Source organism: Ammospiza nelsoni, chromosome 2 (assembly GCF_027579445.1).
Source record: "Ammospiza nelsoni isolate bAmmNel1 chromosome 2, bAmmNel1.pri, whole genome shotgun sequence".
NCBI lineage: Eukaryota > Metazoa > Chordata > Aves > Passeriformes > Passerellidae > Ammospiza > Ammospiza nelsoni.
In genome coordinates, this window is record NC_080634.1 from 58,522,758 (window position 1) to 58,539,416 (window position 16,659).

The following is a 16,659-nucleotide window of genomic DNA, read 5'->3' on the forward strand; positions in this document are numbered from 1 at the left end:
ACATTATTTAATAAGAATTAAAATAAGGGATGAAAAATGTCTCAGTAGGCGTTTTGGAATCAGCAAACTCAATCAACCAACTAACCAGCCAACTAAAAACAAAACAAGAAAGGAGGATCAAGACTTGACTTGAACTTTCCAAGAAAATGCAGAAGCAGAATTACCATTTTTTCAGGGCTGAAAGGTGAGAATTTTCTTATGACTATTTCTCTTAGAAGGAAGAAAAAAATGCATACACCTTTGCAAATCAACTGAGAGACTACAGTCAGCAATATTAATGAAGAGAGAAGCTTTCTGTCTAAACCAACAATGGCAGATTCATGGAAAAAAATTCTTTTCATTAAATTTTTAAAAAAATATTTATGAAGCAGTCACACAGGATTTAAAGCATGCATCAGACTGATTTGTCATAATTCTGACTGTTTTGAGTCAAAACCCCATAGTATTCCTGCTTGTTGGCTTTATAATTACTTGGTACAAAGACATAAACTACTGCACATGCTAGGATGAATGCACACAACTGTGTCAAATAGTGAAGGAGCCAAAGAAAGAAAATATTAAAATACTGCTTCTTTTGGTATCCTTGGAGAACCTGTGGTGGTAACAAGGCTTGTTGTTTCCTGTCTGAAGAAATATTACATATACAGGAGACAGATTTCTAAATATTTACACTGTGAAGATCTTGTTCTCTTGCACTAGCCCGAATGATAAGATTTTAAAGTTGAAATAAGGGTTATTATGGACACTCACTCTCCCATCAAGCTCATCTGTGCTTGTTCATTTGGGAAGCACGTATGTAAGAGATGCAATCCAAAGGGATTCCTCTATCCTGGCAACTCGCCAGCACTCTTTGGTCTGCAGCTGAGGTAATGATGGGACTGCAGGACTGGCTGCCTTGTAGTCATGAGCACTGATCACGGTCAACAAGCTGCTGAATCCATCCAGTGATGACACAAGTAACTCTGGTTCCAGCTGGCTGATCAATACAGTTAATTAAAAAATAGCAGGTAGACCTGTTTGGAATAACTACTGGGTAATTTCACTTACTTTCCACACATGGTCGGTTGTGTGGTGGCTGAATTTTGAAATACCTGATGTTTTGTAAATTAGGCATATGATGAAATTTCTTTTCTCACCTTAAACAATGAAAGAACACAATCCATAACAATTATAAATTTCAGTTTTTAATTTTAATTTCATATAGGTTAGTGGACATGAAAAGGAATTAAAATTGTTAATCTGAGAATCCAATTTTTATGCTTAGACTAATGCTTACAAAAAAATGAAAGAAAGAGAATTAAGCTTATACCTGAAGAAAATAGGTAGGGAAAGAAAAAGGGTGTAACATGAAAATGTTCATGTTTACAAACAGCATTAAAAAATTACTTTCAAATGTGCCACTTCCAATGAGCTTTGTCTAGTATACACCATTATTTTGATTGTTAACAGATCAGTGACCACATTATGCAGATAAGTTAACACTGTAATCTAAATTTCATTTTTTCTTCAGTTTCTCTTTATAAGAAGAGAACAATATGGACCCAATTAATAAAACCCCCATTTCACACACTGTACTATGAAGCAGCACAACTACTCAAATTAAATATAAGTTAATTAGCATAAGCAAAGCAAACATTTAATTACTAACAGTACTGCTCTTTTAATTCTTTTTCAGCCTTGTTGATATTGATTAGGTACATACAAACTTTACAGCTCAATCCTTTTTAGGTTGCTTTTGCACGAATTTTTAAGTCTAGAAACCAACTCATCTGTATTCATAGCCTCTGTGCTTTAAAAGTAGTTGGACTTTGTTCAAACATTCAAAAAATCATCTTTGAGCTGCGAATTATTACAGAAGACTTAATTCCTCAAAGGAAATTGTTCTGGGAAAGTCATAAGCAGACAGAAGAGGGATTTTTAATGGCAGTTGACTTGCAGTGTGGAGCTCTCATCTCAAAAATGTTTACATGTGTGAGTATCTAAAGACAATCTAAGATTTTAGTGTTGAACCAAGGATCAAGATGTAGACAGGTTGTGGGCACCTTTGTGATGCTGTCCTGAAATCTGTGAAGGTTACACGTAGGCAGCTCACTTTCAGGTAGTATGGTCTTTAAGTATAGGTTTCTGTCTGATTGTCAGTTTTTTAAAAATAATATTGGCTTGCCCTCAGGAAAAGAAGAATCTTATTTAACTATGTGTCAATTGTTCTTTAGTTTCTGTATAAAGGCAGTACAGCCATGGAAGGAGCAAGAATTGCAAGTCTACCTGTCAGGTACCTGGAGACCTGAGCTGAATGCCTGCATTCCAGATGAAAGGAATTAAAGTGCAAAAGGCAGGGTTTTCTCAAAAGCCATCCCTATCCCCACACCAAATGGGAGCTAGATAAGCAAGGTTAGCAGAGAGAGACAAGATGGAAGTCTGAAACTCAGGAACAGGCAGCAAAAGCTCTCACTGTGTGTGACCTTGAATCCTTATTCTTTTCACAAAATGGAGCAAGAAAAGCAGCTTTTTAGTTCCTCAGTGATTAAATGCCACACACTAAACATGGGAGACTCAAATCTCCTCTCTGCCTAAAGGAACTAACATTTACATCTCCCATAAGAACTCTCTAATGACTCAGCTATATGATATAATACCTTGGACTCTCACAACTTTTTTCCCCATTAAAGCTCTACCACTCTTCCTTATGTGCTTAAATATTCACTGCAGCAAGAGCCAAGCCCTGTTTTTTCTCCATGCCCTGTTGATTGCCCTGACCTGTGGGCTCCACAGTCAGGTTACAACACAAGCCTGAGCCCTTCAAGTCCTGCAAACACTTCACCAGTGCTTCCAGGCAAGCCCCACCAATCTCAAAGCAGTGATTTGAGACATCTCCTGCCTGCTCATGGATGTCTCTGTTTGAAGACAAAGCCATGCTACCAGGGAGAAAGAGGGCAGAGGGTGTGAACCTGTCCCCGTGTCTGTAGGAATGCAGGACACCTATCGAGCTCTGAAAGGCTGGCGGGAGAGGGTTCTGCTGCCAGGAGAGGGAGAGCAGTGCGGGGATCCATTGGGCTGGATCCATTGATCATGGTGGGGCCATGAGATACCTGCCAGGCAGCTCTGTGCAAGCCAACAGGCACAAGAGCACAAAGGAAAACCTCAGAGCAGATATGGGTGCATCGAGCGTCTCTGGAGATCAGGTGCTTGCTGCCCACCGAAGGGGAGAAGGTAGCTCCCTTTGGGATGGGACGGGAGCAGCCTCGCCGTGGTGGGCGTGCTGAGCTTTGCCGCCTGGCTCTGGCGATGCCGGCACTGGAACAGTGAAGGAAGGTCGGCTGATTTCACCTCGATTCCATTTAATATGTTGTGGGGTTTTTTTGGTTTTGTTGTTGGTTTTTTTTTTCTTTTTTTTTTCTTTTTTTTTTTTTAATCAGCGCTTCGGTACGGTTCTACTGGAGCTTTCACGAGAAGCTCCTCCACACGTACACACAAACGCGCATTGACACACCGCATGTGGATGCGGATGAACGATTCCACCTGACCTCCGGGCATCCCTGCCCCGGCACCGGCGGTGCCCAGGGCGCCTGCGGTGCGGGCGGCGACCCCCGCCGGGGCTCGGGGCCGGGATGGAGCGGGGCACCGCGGCTGGGATGGAGCGGGGCACCGCGGCGAGCCGCCCGCCCCGAGCACAAAGGGAAAGGCGGCCCCGAGCAAGGGGGATGCGCGCACTCCGCTTTCTTCCCCGTGCGCGGGGGAAGGAGCGGGAAGGAATATTCTGGACGGAGGGAGGGGAGGAAGGAGAGAAGGTGATGAATAACTTGAATAAATCTGCAGCGGAGCTGAGGAGAGGGGGAGGGAGGCGGCGGCGGCAGGTCATGTGAGGCACAGTCATGCTGCGGGCAGAGAGGGGGCACCTGGCGGGTACACGATGCGGCCGGCGATGGGAGGGGAGCGGGCTATCTACCGCCCGCCATGGCCGTGGCCGCAGCCTCGCCCCCTCCTCAGCCGGGACACCCCCATCCGCCCGCGGCGGGCTCGGCGCCGCTCGGCCATTTCCGCCACGCGAGCCGAGCCCTATTTCCGCCGGCCCCGGCCAGACAGGCTTTATGTCTGCCGGCGGGCCGCGCGTGCGCGGCGACCGCCGCCATCTTACGTTGTCTCTCGCCCGCCCTCCCCTTTGGCGAGCTCTCCCCTCCTCCCCCCCGCGGCGCCTCCTCCAGCGCTCCGTGAGGAGACGGGGCAGGCACGGGGAGGGAGAGACCCGCGGCGGCGGGGAAGCCGGGAGTAGACCCTGAGGGAAGAAAGGACGGGGCGGACGCACACGCGGGAGGAGGAGGAGGAGGACGGATTCCAGGCGCGGTTCTGCGGAGGACGAGCGGGTGCCGCCTGTTATAAAGGGGGAGGAGGCGGCGGAGGGGGAAGGAAGAGCGTGCGGAGTGGAGCCTCCTCCAGAGACAGCCAGACACAGGGAGGAGAGGCTGCCTGGCTGGCTCCCCCTTCCTCCCTCCCTCCCTCCCTCTCTCTCTCCTTTTCATGGACTCTTTTGTCGGGTTGCTGCTGCTGCTTTTCTTCCGTCCTTATTCCGTCTCTCTGATACCCAAAATGATTCAGCTCCATGGCTGCCACTGACGGGGATGTCCCTGCCCGGCTCAGCCTGCCGCTGCCGCCCTGCTGTGCGCCAGTCCTGTACGTATCCGCGCCTTCCTCCTCCTCCTACTACTAAGAGCGGTGATGGCGAGGGGCGCCGGCCGCCTCGCCGGGCTGCCCTGCGGGCCCGCCGGCTACCCTCGCTCCGCCGAGGCGGGGAGGGAGGGAGGGAGGGCGGTGCTGCCGGCTGCCGGCGAGCCGCGGCGCCCGGCGGAGCCTCCGCGGGGAGGAGGAAGGGGCTCGCCCCCGGGTCGGCCGGCTGGCTGCCCTCCCGGGTGAGGCGCAGTCGGGGGGCTGGGGAAGGGGGGGGCGGCCGAGCAGGGAGGTGGTGGTAGAAATCAAAGGGAGGCGGGGGGAGGGTGGTAGGGAGAAAGAAAGTGAATGGCGGAGGATTGAAAGTGTCACATTCAGAGGCGGCGGAGGACCGGTGCTCGCCCCCTCCCTGTCTCGGAGGGGAGGAGGAGGGGAGGGGAGAGGGGTGGTGGTGAGCGGCGGTGCCGAGCCGCCTCAGCCCGTGCGCTGCGGGAGTCGGGCGGGTTGTGCGTGCTGGTGTCTGCCCTGCCCTGAGCACACAGCTAACTGTGTGTGTGTGTGTATGTGTGTCTGTCTGTCTCTTTCCATACCGGGGGATTGCACTCTTAAAATACACTCGATACAATGCACCAGCCTGACTCAGCCGCAGACATTAGTGCTAGGAAGATGGCGCACCCGGCGATGTTTCCTAGAAGGGGCAGCAGCAGTAGCAGCGGCAGCAGCTGCGTTACTGCTCCCACTGCACCAGGTACTGGCGTTGGGAGCGCTGCCCTCTCCGCCGAGGATTATCAGCCGCCTTTGCTGGTCCAGCCGCCGCCTCCATCTCCTGCAGCAGCTTCAACAGCGGGTCCACAGCCGACACCCCCTCATCCACAAAGCTTGAACCTCCTCTCGCAGTCTCAGCTCCAGCCACAGCCCCTTGCACAGACTGGAGCTCAAATGAAAAAGAAAAGTGGCTTTCAAATTACCAGTGTCACCCCTGCTCAAATATCAGCTAGTATGAGCTCTAATAACAGCATAGCTGAGGATACAGAGAGCTATGATGACCTGGATGAGTCTCACACTGAAGACCTGTCATCTTCAGAAATCTTGGATGTGTCTTTATCCAGAGCCACTGATATGGGAGAACCTGAGAGGAGTTCCTCTGAAGAGACTCTAAATAACTTCCAAGAGGCAGAGACTCCTGGGGCTGTTTCTCCTAACCAGCCTCACCTTCCTCAGCAGCATGCTCCTCTGCCTCATCACCCACAGCAGAGTGTTGTGATCAATGGAAGTGTTCATCCCCATCACGTTCATCATCACCACCATCTTCACCACCACCATCATGGACACCATCATCCATCCCATCCTGGGGTGGGTAGTGCCCCAGTTTCTGGAGGACCACCGCCCAGTCCATCGTTTAGAAAACTATCAACAACTGGAAGCTCTGACAATGTTATATCAACTGCACCAGTTTCTGCTGCATCATCCACTGGTTCCCCGGCATCTGCCGTGTCTAATATCCGCACTACAAGTAGTCCTGGCAATTTAGGTATAAGTTCTGCTGCTGGAACTAGTACCTTAAGTAATATTGGTGCTGGTAGTTCTAGTGTGGCAAGCAATGTGCTTGGTACTATAAATTTAAGCAACATCATGAGTACTGGTAATGTAAATGCTTTGTCTGGAACTAGCAGCAATGCTAATGTGAATATCTTGAGTGGTGTTGGCAATGGTACGAGTGCTTCCTCTAGTGTCATTAACAATGTTACTAATCCAACTGCAGGAATGGCAGTGGGATCAAGCCAGCAGCAACCTGCATCTGGCACGTCAAGGTTTAGGGTTGTAAAATTAGATTCTAGTTCTGAACCTTTCAAAAAAGGTAGATGGACTTGCACTGAATTCTATGATAAAGAAAACACTGTTGCAGTTTCGGAGGGAGTAGCAGTAAACAAAGCAGTAGAGACGATAAAACAAAACCCGCTTGAAGTGACTTCTGAAAGGGAGAGCACCAGTGGGAGTTCTGTTAGCAGCAATGTAAGCACACTGAGTCACTATACAGAAAGTGTGGGAAGTGGAGAAATGGGAGCACCTACTGTGGTACAGCAGCAAGCATTTCAAGGTGTGGGTCCGCAGCAGATGGATTTTAGCAGTGCTGCTCCTCCAGCAATTCCAGCATCTAGTATACCACAGAGTGTTTCTCAATCACAGCTTGCACAAGTCCAGCTGCATTCTCAAGAAGTAAACTATCCACAGCAGAAGCCAGGGGTCCCACCTCCTGCACAGGCCAGTCTAACCACTGTTACTGGGGTTCAGCCAGCCCCAGTTAATATACTAGGTGTATCCCCATCTCTGGGCCACCAGCAACCTGCCCTTCAGAGTATGGCTCCACAGCAGCTGCCGTATTCGCAGCCGGCACAGCCCGTGCAGACTTTGCCAGTGGTGCAGCAGCAGTTGCAGTACGGACAGCAGCAGCAGCAGCCAGTTCCTACGCAGATGGCCGCGGGTCACGTTAAGGCGGTGAACCAAAACTCTGTCACAGGGGCTATGCCAGACTACATTCAACATCAGCAGATCCTTCAGACTCCAGCCCCTGCCATGCAGCCAAGTTCTACAGGAGTAGGAGCTGGGCAACCGGTTCCTGTTGCCCAGGCACAGGGCATGCAGCCTTCAGTGCAAGCACATCCAGCTGCTGCCCCGGCTCAGCCTGTTGCACATGCTCCAGCAGCAATACCAGGTGTAGCTGCCAGTGGTCAAATGCTAAATGTTGGCCAGCAAGGAAGTGTAGCTGCTGTGGTGCAACCACCATCTGCTGCAAACCAAATTCCACCTCCAGTTATGCCATCAACGGCTGCTCCTCCATCTTCCCAGGTAGTGCAGCCTGTGCAGACAGGAATAATGCAGCAAGGATTACAGGCTAGTGCCACAGGCCTTCCTCAACAAATGGTCATTGCTCAGCAAAACACCTTGTTACCTGTACAGCCACAGGCACAAGGAGTGGAATCTGTAGTCCAAGGGATGACTGGCCAGCAGCTGCCTGCGGTAAGCCCTATACCTTCTGCTAGTACTGTTCCTGCACCAAGTCAAGCTGGTTCAGCTGTGCCTCCTGGCATACCTTCTGCTTCCGTAGGTTTGGGACAGCCACAGAATATAGCACAGGCTTCGGCTGTGCAGAATGGCAGCTTGGCTCAGAGCGTTAGTCAGCCTCCCTTGATATCAACAAGTATAGGTATGCCAGTGGCACAGAGTGTGCCACAGCAGATGCCATTAAGCTCTACCCAGTTCCCTGCACAATCACTAGCTCAGTCCATTGTAAGCCAAATGGAAGACGGCAGGCGCCCTACAGAACCTTCCTTGGCGGGTTTACCTCAAGCTGCCGGCGTCGAGAGCGGTGGTGGAGCATCGGCCGCTTCAGATGGCGCTAGCAGCAACGTGCCGTCCTCGGCCTCCCTCTTCCCGCTGAAGGTGCTGCCCTTGACAACGCCTCTTGTAGATGGTGAGGATGAGAGGTAAGACTGCCTGTAACTTTATTAAAAGATGGGCTCTCTGATAGTTTGATTTGCACTAACTTGCAGGTCTTGTTACAGCCATTCTGTGAATTGAAGCAGTGTGATGTTTCTGTCTAATTAAAATACTATTTCTCAGGTCTCAGCACATGCAGCTATTGTATTAAAGAACTTGTTTTCCACTTGAGGGGGTGGGTTGTATTGATTATGCTTTGAAACTACTGTGTGGGTAAATTGTGCTTAACAGTCTGTTCAGTGTGTATATTCCCACTGTGTTGAGGAAGACAAGAATACTGTAGAGTGTGGATATACTAGTGGTGATTGCAGTTTAGATTATTTATTATATGGAAATAATTAATATTTATTCTTAGGTATATTTTTTTTCACAAGCCTGGACTTCATCCTGCTTTAGTTTGTCTTTTTAAAATATTGACTTTACTAAGGTTGAACCAGTTGCGATTCTGTGGTGTATTCCAAACCTCTTTGACAGCCAAGAGATGCTTTAGGCAAATGAGTATGGTGGGATAAGGGATGTTCAGCAACATTGTTGTGGCTCTTTGAATTGAACCTGGGTACTTTTGGTCTTGATGGTGTTGCTTCAAAGCGTTAATGCATGGTGAGATCTGCTCAGGCCTGCCAAAGGGTGGTGAACCTTTGCATCTGCTGCACCAATTCTGTGCAGTTGGAGTAAGAAAACTGCATTTTTTTTCCCATTTTCACCAGTTCAAACTAAATGTATTCTCCTTTTCAAGTAAATGACCACTGCCTAGTCTTAATAGTATGTGCGTGTGAACATTCTCCTTTCTTTGACATTGTGTGCAGAGAAGTTGAGACCATTGTGTGTGCAGGCTGAATTGATTGAAACATCAATTTTAAAGTGTCATGGTTTGATATTAATTATGTGTGGAGAGTCCTCCATGTGTTGAGGACCTCTTGTGATATGGGTTTCTGAGTGGCCAGGAAAACTGGTGCTTCTTCCAAAGAACTTCTTGTCTAAGAAGCTACATTAATGAAGAAGTAACTTTTAAGATAAATAACCCTCCTTGGGAATGTGGAGCACGACAGAAAACACTAGAAAAACTGAGACTAGGGTGAGGAGACAAAATAAGGCACTAAACACAAAGTGGGAAAAATGCTGTAGCAATGGGAGGTGAAGCACTTTTTAAATACCTTCTTGGTGCCATAACTTTAAATCAGGAGTAATACCAGTGGCCAGACTTTATTAATTTTATTTTTTTTAATAAAATGGGTTGCTGGGAGAGGCTGGATTCTTTTCTTAATATTGAAAATCCTAACTCTATCAGCAGTCTATGATTGTGTCGATCATAAGGTGTTGACGGCCGTAGTGGCTTTCATCACATCTTCCTAAGATGCCAGAGAACTGTAATGAGTAGCAGCTTGTCTTCCAGGAGTGCTAGAAGACAAGTTCCAACACTGTTGCATTCTGATTATGTTTTTTTAGTCAATAAGTACATGAAGGTGATAGAAGACAGATTGGGTTGTTAAAGCCAACAGTGTCACCATTATGCTGTTAGCAGTTTTTCAGAAATATTTTTTGGTTTTCTTTCATTTGAATTTTGTAAACTGAGACCCTAATCCTTCTATTCATGAGTCCCACTGGCGTTTTGTGGTGTTGTTTGTTTTTGTTGTAGTGTGGTTGTTGTTTTTGGGTTTTGTTTTCTTTTATCAACCAAAAAATCCCCCTAAGCCTTCAGGGGATCCTAGCCAAGTAGAAAAATCATAAACCTAAAGATAGGGTTTTGGAGAATGACATCTAGAATATGTCTGTACCTTGATTTTAACAGCATATGTTAACAGTTTGACATGATTGGTAGTTTTTCCAGAATGTTTAAATCCCTCAGGGTAACAATAGCCAGAAATACCTTCTTCCTCTGTTGTTTGGCCAGCCAAAGATCATATCCTTTCTTCTGCCATGCACGTTGCATCTTTGTTCAATCTGTCATCTCCAGGTAGGCTACACTTTTGTTTCGCTGCAGTTGGAAAACCATTTATATTCTTTACACAAAGCAGGATATGACTCTATTAAATGGAGACCAAAAATAATTGGGTTTTTTTTTGCACGCAGTAGTGGCCAGGTTACTTTTGTGTACAGTCAGACCATTTGCAGCAGCACGTCTCCCTGTATTTGTATGTGACGTTAAAAACTCGGTGAGATTGCTTCGGTTTCCGCTTCCAGGGGATCTCAGGACAGGGTCTTTCTGTTGTTATCCTCACTGGACTTTCAGGCTGGAGCTGAGAGTTTGTTACTCACTGAAGGCAGTGCAAGATACGTTGTTACTGCGCACTTTTCTGGCCATGGGATCTCTCTAGTTCATTTTTTGCTGGTTTGTTAGGTTATCCCCTCTTTCACAGGAGGTAAAGGGTAGTGTATTGTGAAAGGACATAACCATTTCAGAAGCAGATGTATTGTGATTATGTGTGTTTGAAATCCCCATGTCTCTCTCTCTTATCTGAACACACATATATCACTGAAGATTTCTATCAATACATCCCAAGTGATTCTAAACCTGGCAAAGGAAAAGGTAGGAGAAAAGAAGTGAGTGGTGACATAATTGGGCCAGCGAAGAAGCTGTAAAATTCCATTTAGCGTGCCTCTGAAAACACATCTGACCCATGTAATACCTTGTATAGATTAACTTCCAGCTTTCCTTAAAGCTGTATATAGCAGCCTTTAAGGCTGTGCCAGTATCTTTAACTCTGTTCAGTTTTTAGAATGCCATTTGCAGCTCTTTCTATGCCTGTTATCAGGGCATGGCCTTTTAAATATAGACAGTGTGGAGTGTATCTGCTTTGAGAGCCGTAACCTTTACTTCCCCAGTATGAATGACTTTTATTTCAAGTCATAGTGAAGATTAGATATTACAAACGAGCTGCTTGGCAGAATGCCATATGGAAAATTAATTTGCAAATGTTAATAAATAAAGAGGATGTGAATAATACTCCCCGTATTTTCTGTATTTAAAAAAAAAAATCAAACTGCTGAACAAAAAACCTCAACAAAATCACCAAACAGATTATATTCTTCTGACTAGTCTTTCTTAAGCCTGTTGTGTGTGCCGTAGATGTTTGTGTGTTGGTAGGTTCATCATCTCTTCATTTTTTGGTCTACAAAAATGCTGGCCAGTTTTTTGGTTGTTAAATACTTTTTTTTCCCCCTTCTCCTTAGCTTGAGCCATGGTATGGACTCAGTGCATAGTTCTTAATTATTTTCTTGGATTTGGAGTGGTTACCTTGATTTATTCACTATAATTACCAAATCTTGCTAATTGTAGACATGGTCTTTTGAGTTTAGTATTTCATCTTTAGAACTGCAGGATTGCTTTTATTTTCCTGTGTTTGATATTTAAGCGTGGAAGAATACATGTTGATATCACAGTGAATCTTTCTATGTATTTATATTTAGTGTTGCAAAATCAGTCTTACATCATTGTAGACAATGTTTTGCTGTACACGCTTGCAGCAAGATTTTGTATGGACTTATATTATTTTTAAGTTACCTGTAAAGTGAAGACTTCAAAAGTTAATGTATTTTACAGCATCCTGTGAAGGCTGCTATATGTGAATTTAAAAATAACTTAATCTGAAGTGTTGTTTGCCATTACTCAAAAGCAGATTTTGTGAATGAAGGATAAGAGAACTAGTAACTGCCTCCCTGTCCTTGACAACATTTCCTGCAGAATTGTTTGCATTCTTTAGGCTGGTGCAAGTTGTGTTCACCTGTTTGTGCATGTCATCCAACAAAGCTGAAGAGAAAGGAGGAAAAGATGATCCAAACACAAAACAAGCACAGGGATTTAAAATATGTTTTATTATCTGACAATATCATTATTTTTTAAGAGAAAATTTTAATAAAAGATCCCTTTAGAAATGTTTTTTTTTGTGTAGGATGTGTCTTTTGGCTTGGCACTAAGTTTGTAGAGGGGCTGGAAGATGAAAGCTGAACATGAGAATCAAGACTTGTGAGCAACTTTTGAGAGATCTCTAGCAGTAGTAACTGGTACTAGATTGTAAAGTGAAGTACATCAGGAAGCTGGATTAATGTTCATCATGTATACAGCCATGTAGTGAAAAGGTTTACAAGTGAGATTTTTACAGATGTAATTCAATACTTTTTGAAGATTTTAGCAAGCAGTAGTGAATGAAGTAAGTAAGGTAGAACTGGAAGGTTCAATTATATTTTTGCTGCAGTAACTATTTTGCATACTTACTTTGATTGTGTAAGTGGTTTTAGAGTTTATATGGGTTTTTTTGTTTGCTGGAAGTTTTGCTGCTCTATATTTGGTGAGAAAGGAAATCAATACTTTACAACAAAGGATTTCTGGTGGATTAGCATAGATTTATAGTGATTTTTTTTTTTTTAGTTGCATTTTAGGGGCACTGGTGTTATTTTCTGTCTTGCAGATTTTAAACTTGATTCATAGTTTTGCCACCATTTTGAAAATCATGTAATTTAAGTTCTAGGAGATGAGCTGTTAAAACAATCTGTTCATATGTTCAATTGAGCTTTCTGTGGAACTTGAAAAAATTATTAACCTCACTAATGTCAAATGAAGTGAGTAGAAAGAGAGACCTTTGAGGAAGAAAATGTGTTTGCTGTTGTGTCATGCTGACAAGTCCAGTTTCTCACTTCGTGTGATGGAGTAAGAGACCTACTGTTGGTGGAATTGACTTTGTTAGTTCTGCTCTAAGTAAAGAATAATGAGGAGTTTAGGGTGTGCACCTTGTATGTCTGCTGACCAGCTGTAGGTGGCAATACCTTTTTTGATGGAGCTTTTCCTGGCGTCTTTTATGGATGCATTTTCTGCATGCCATGATACACTTTGAACTAAGGGTTGCTGCAGTGCTTGGTGTTACATTGCCTTTCAAGACAGGAAGAACCAACTGATACCAGGGGGTTATAAAAGCAATAATTTAGCACTTGAGGCAGATGCTGAGAAATTATCTCTTCAAGTGACTTCCAGAAACCATTCCTTAGCACTGCAGTTCTGGTTGCTCTTTGGAGCAGGGTATAAATATGAAACCATCTATGTATGTGTATGTGAAAATGAACAAACAAGATTTTGAAGTATTTAATTAAATAAACAATCTTTGTTACTGTCTCAAGGTTTGCATTCTTTACAGGCTAATCTGAAAATTATAATTAAACCCACTGACAAATGGATTGGTAGTGAAGTGTTTCAGCCTTTACAAGTTACTGTGATGTAGATAATGGGGAACAGAGTAAAGACTGTATCAGTCCATAGTAAGCTAACAAAGTTAGCAGAGTGTGAGGGGAAAATAATTAACAAGCAAACACCACCATCCTCTCCAAAAAACCCTAACCCTAGCAACCCCCAATATGTTAATGTATCTTGCTTAGGCATAAATAAAAGGGCATATGGTTAGCACACCTATGCTACAAAAAGGCCTCCTATGACCTGTTCATTTTACAGATGGAAATAAAGTAAATAATCCTTTTCAGACCTGTCTCTTAACAGCTTAGGAAGTACATCAAATTGTAAACAGCAATATTGCTAGTCTGGTCTTTTAAAGAGGAAACTGCACATGCCTGAATATCAGTGCAATTATAGCAAGTGATTCTTGGTATGACCTTTCTGGGAATAATTTGTGATCTGGGTTTGCAGTGTGATGTAGGTGAAACATAAAAATGACTAGAAAAGAATAGTGTGTCTTTGTTCTCATTGATTTAATGCACTGGTTCTTTTTCTGTTCTTTTGATTAATTTATGAGACTAAAATGTACTGTGTGTAATACATATTATACTTTAACAAGTGACTGAAAACTTCTTAAAGTGAGCCTATACCTTTCATTTATGGATTTACACCACCAAAAGCAATGCTATTTAAGATGGACTAAGGGTAAGATTATTCAGTAAATTATTTCATGGTAATGATTGCTGTAAATAAGAAACTAGTTTATTCTCAGCATGGTTGTACAGGAAACTATAGCCTAAAGCTAAGATGGAAAGAGTTCCTGAGTGACTGGAGATACAGCATTTTATTTATTTTAGACTGCTCTAAAGCATTCAGACTTAGGAATTGTGTGATGGAAGTGCAGCGTAATTATGGTATCAAATTGGAGCACCTGATCATCCTTCTGGCTTTAATGTCTGGGAACACTTTAACTCCTTTTCTGCCTTTGGAATTTGCTAACAAAGATAGTAATTGTGCTACAGTCAGTGGTGTAGAAATCCTTATCAGCTCATTTTGTGCAAGCCTCCAAACACCTATTGTGCATTGTCAGTGTTGGAAGCAGGATTTGGTTTGTGGATGCAGTTATATGCAGAAATCTCTGTCTTCCACTGAGGCTGAATTGACTTTCCCAAGAGAGGTATTTAGAGGTTATAAATGTTTGGCAGGCAGGAATTGTAATGATGCCATACAGGCAAGTGGAAGAGCCTGTGGTAGTTCAGGTGTTCTGACATTGTTGGTTACCTTATGGACTGAGTCACTTGTTAGTACCTACTAAATGAGGGCTTCTGATTTTGGTGTTGTGCAGAGATGAAGAATGGTATTCATTATGTTCAAACACATCCTTATGCTTTAATAATAGAACTTGTTCAATTTTATGAAATTTTTTCATACTTGCAAAAGTAAGATCTTTAATGTGTTTTGGTAAAACAGAAAAGTCACAGTGAAGTTTTTCACTGTTTTCTTTGAGCAAACAGTTACTTTGATTATGCTTCCTTTAAATTATTTTGGTATTGTTGTGTACCAAAAATGACTCCTGTGTTTTTTCTTCTCTTCTCCACTGGGTTTTGTTAGATGCTTGTCCCTCATGTTTAATGGTTTATTTTGCTGTTTTGAGGCGTTGGTGAGGCTTCCTATATTGATGACATCTGACATTCAGGATGTAAATTTAAGAATTGTAGGCATTCAGGTTTGTAGTTCTTGTTTCAATTTCTGTTTCTTCTTGCAGTGCAAGGTTAGTGATGGTCCAGAACAGTAAAAGTAATTTTGCTTCTTTCAACAGAGTGTGGCTACCAAAGCAAACTACTCTTTATAAGTAGCCTTCCTTACAGGGGCTTGTAGGTATTGTACAGTCTGAAATGGGTACATTTTGAAATTTTGAAAATGTGCTAGAAGAACAGAGTAAGAAGTAAAGTAGTTGGGGATTTTGTTTATCATTATAGCTTGGAAATTTAACACAGTTCTGGAGCTCACTGAAGTCCTTAAAGAGCAACAAATACACCTACCACTGATGCTATTTTTTTTTCCTCAAGGAAATTCTCAGAAAATAACTTTGTAGTTGTTTTAGTTAAATTTAAGGGGTATCTTGTTCATCTGCTTATATACTTCTGAATAATCATTTCTTTGAGTTCTGTAGCTGAGAAGTACCATTTTATAAATTGCTAAAACAGGCAGCAGAGGATCTTCTCTAAGTTTAGATTTAGAGATGAACTTGCTGCTAGGTGAATGGGACCATAGTCTGTTAAAAAAGACAGGCAGTACTTCTAGTAAAGTATAGATTTGATAGCAACTAGAAGTTGGTTGTAGAGTGTTTTATAACCTTCTGCTTAAGTTGGTTAAATGGCTTGGCCAGGCATATTGTTTGAGCTTCTGTATGGTTTTAGTATTTTTCTAGCATTCTTTTTTATGTCTTTTCTTTTTTCTTTTTTTTTTTTTTTTGGTCTTGTTTTGGTTTTGTTTGGTTTTTTTGTGTGTGTTTGGTTGTTTGAGTTAGCATGGATATCAGCAGGAAGTTTTCAGGACTCTGATTTCCCGGTGTGTTAGTGAGTTTTGAACTTCTCCAGCAGCTGTTTAAGCAACAGTGTCAAAGTACTGTGCTAAGTACTAGGGATAGCACTGAAAGCTGCTGAAAATGTGGATACACATTCAACAATAGTTTTAGCATCTTAATGCATTTAATAATAGGGTTCTTTTTTACCTCAGTACTGCAGTGTAGCTCGTAATGATGAGTTACACAGGTAGCGTAATTTCAGCATGCAGTGCTGTTACTGTGTGGTTGTGTCTCTATCCTCATTGTTACACTTGGTTCATTCCCCCTGTAAGATCACAAGATGTGGATCAAATGTAAGCTACACCATCTTTTTTGCAGATGTTGTTAGCCTTTTATTTATAATGCATTGTCTTGTGGGTCCTAGTTATTGATAACTGAGTTATCAATATGTTGATTGTCTTTGGTTCTTACATATCTAGTTAGTAGTCCTTTTAGTTACATAAAGTGTTAAATTCTGAGTTTGGTATCCATTAAGTGTTGCTTATGCTGGTTTATAAATGGTGTTTTCCTCCAAATCCTTGTAAACAAATAAAAGTTATAGAAATAGCTCTCAATGTTTCTCCAGTAACTTTGAAGTCTGTGCAATGTAGAGAGATGAAATCCCTCATTTCCCTCAAGATGAGAGAAAACTTAAATGCCTCTTAAGCTTCCTCTGACCTTCATTTCACCCAATTCCATCACAGTCATGGATAGATAAAAAAGAGAGATGATGACCGGCAGTTGACTTTTATATATAAGAAACTGTAGAAATCAA

The 16,659-nt window shown here is 43.4% G+C and overlaps 1 protein-coding gene across 2 annotated transcripts in view; it reads left to right on the forward strand.

Moving 5' to 3' along the window:
* The first annotated feature begins 4,292 nt into the window (after nt 1–4,292).
* The window catches only part of TSC22D1 (TSC22 domain family member 1), a 90,602-nt gene continuing 78,235 nt past the window's right edge, over nt 4,293–16,659 (forward strand). Inside the window, exons 1-2 of one of the 2 annotated variants that reach the window (XM_059491658.1) lie at nt 4,293–4,668; nt 5,296–8,147. In XM_059491658.1, coding sequence (XP_059347641.1) covers nt 5,329–8,147 — 2,819 coding nt within the window. In that variant the 5' untranslated portion in view covers nt 4,293–4,668; nt 5,296–5,328. Of the gene's footprint in view, nt 4,669–5,286; nt 8,148–16,659 lie in introns of those variants that run through there. The other variant, XM_059491653.1, reaches the window with a different exon arrangement.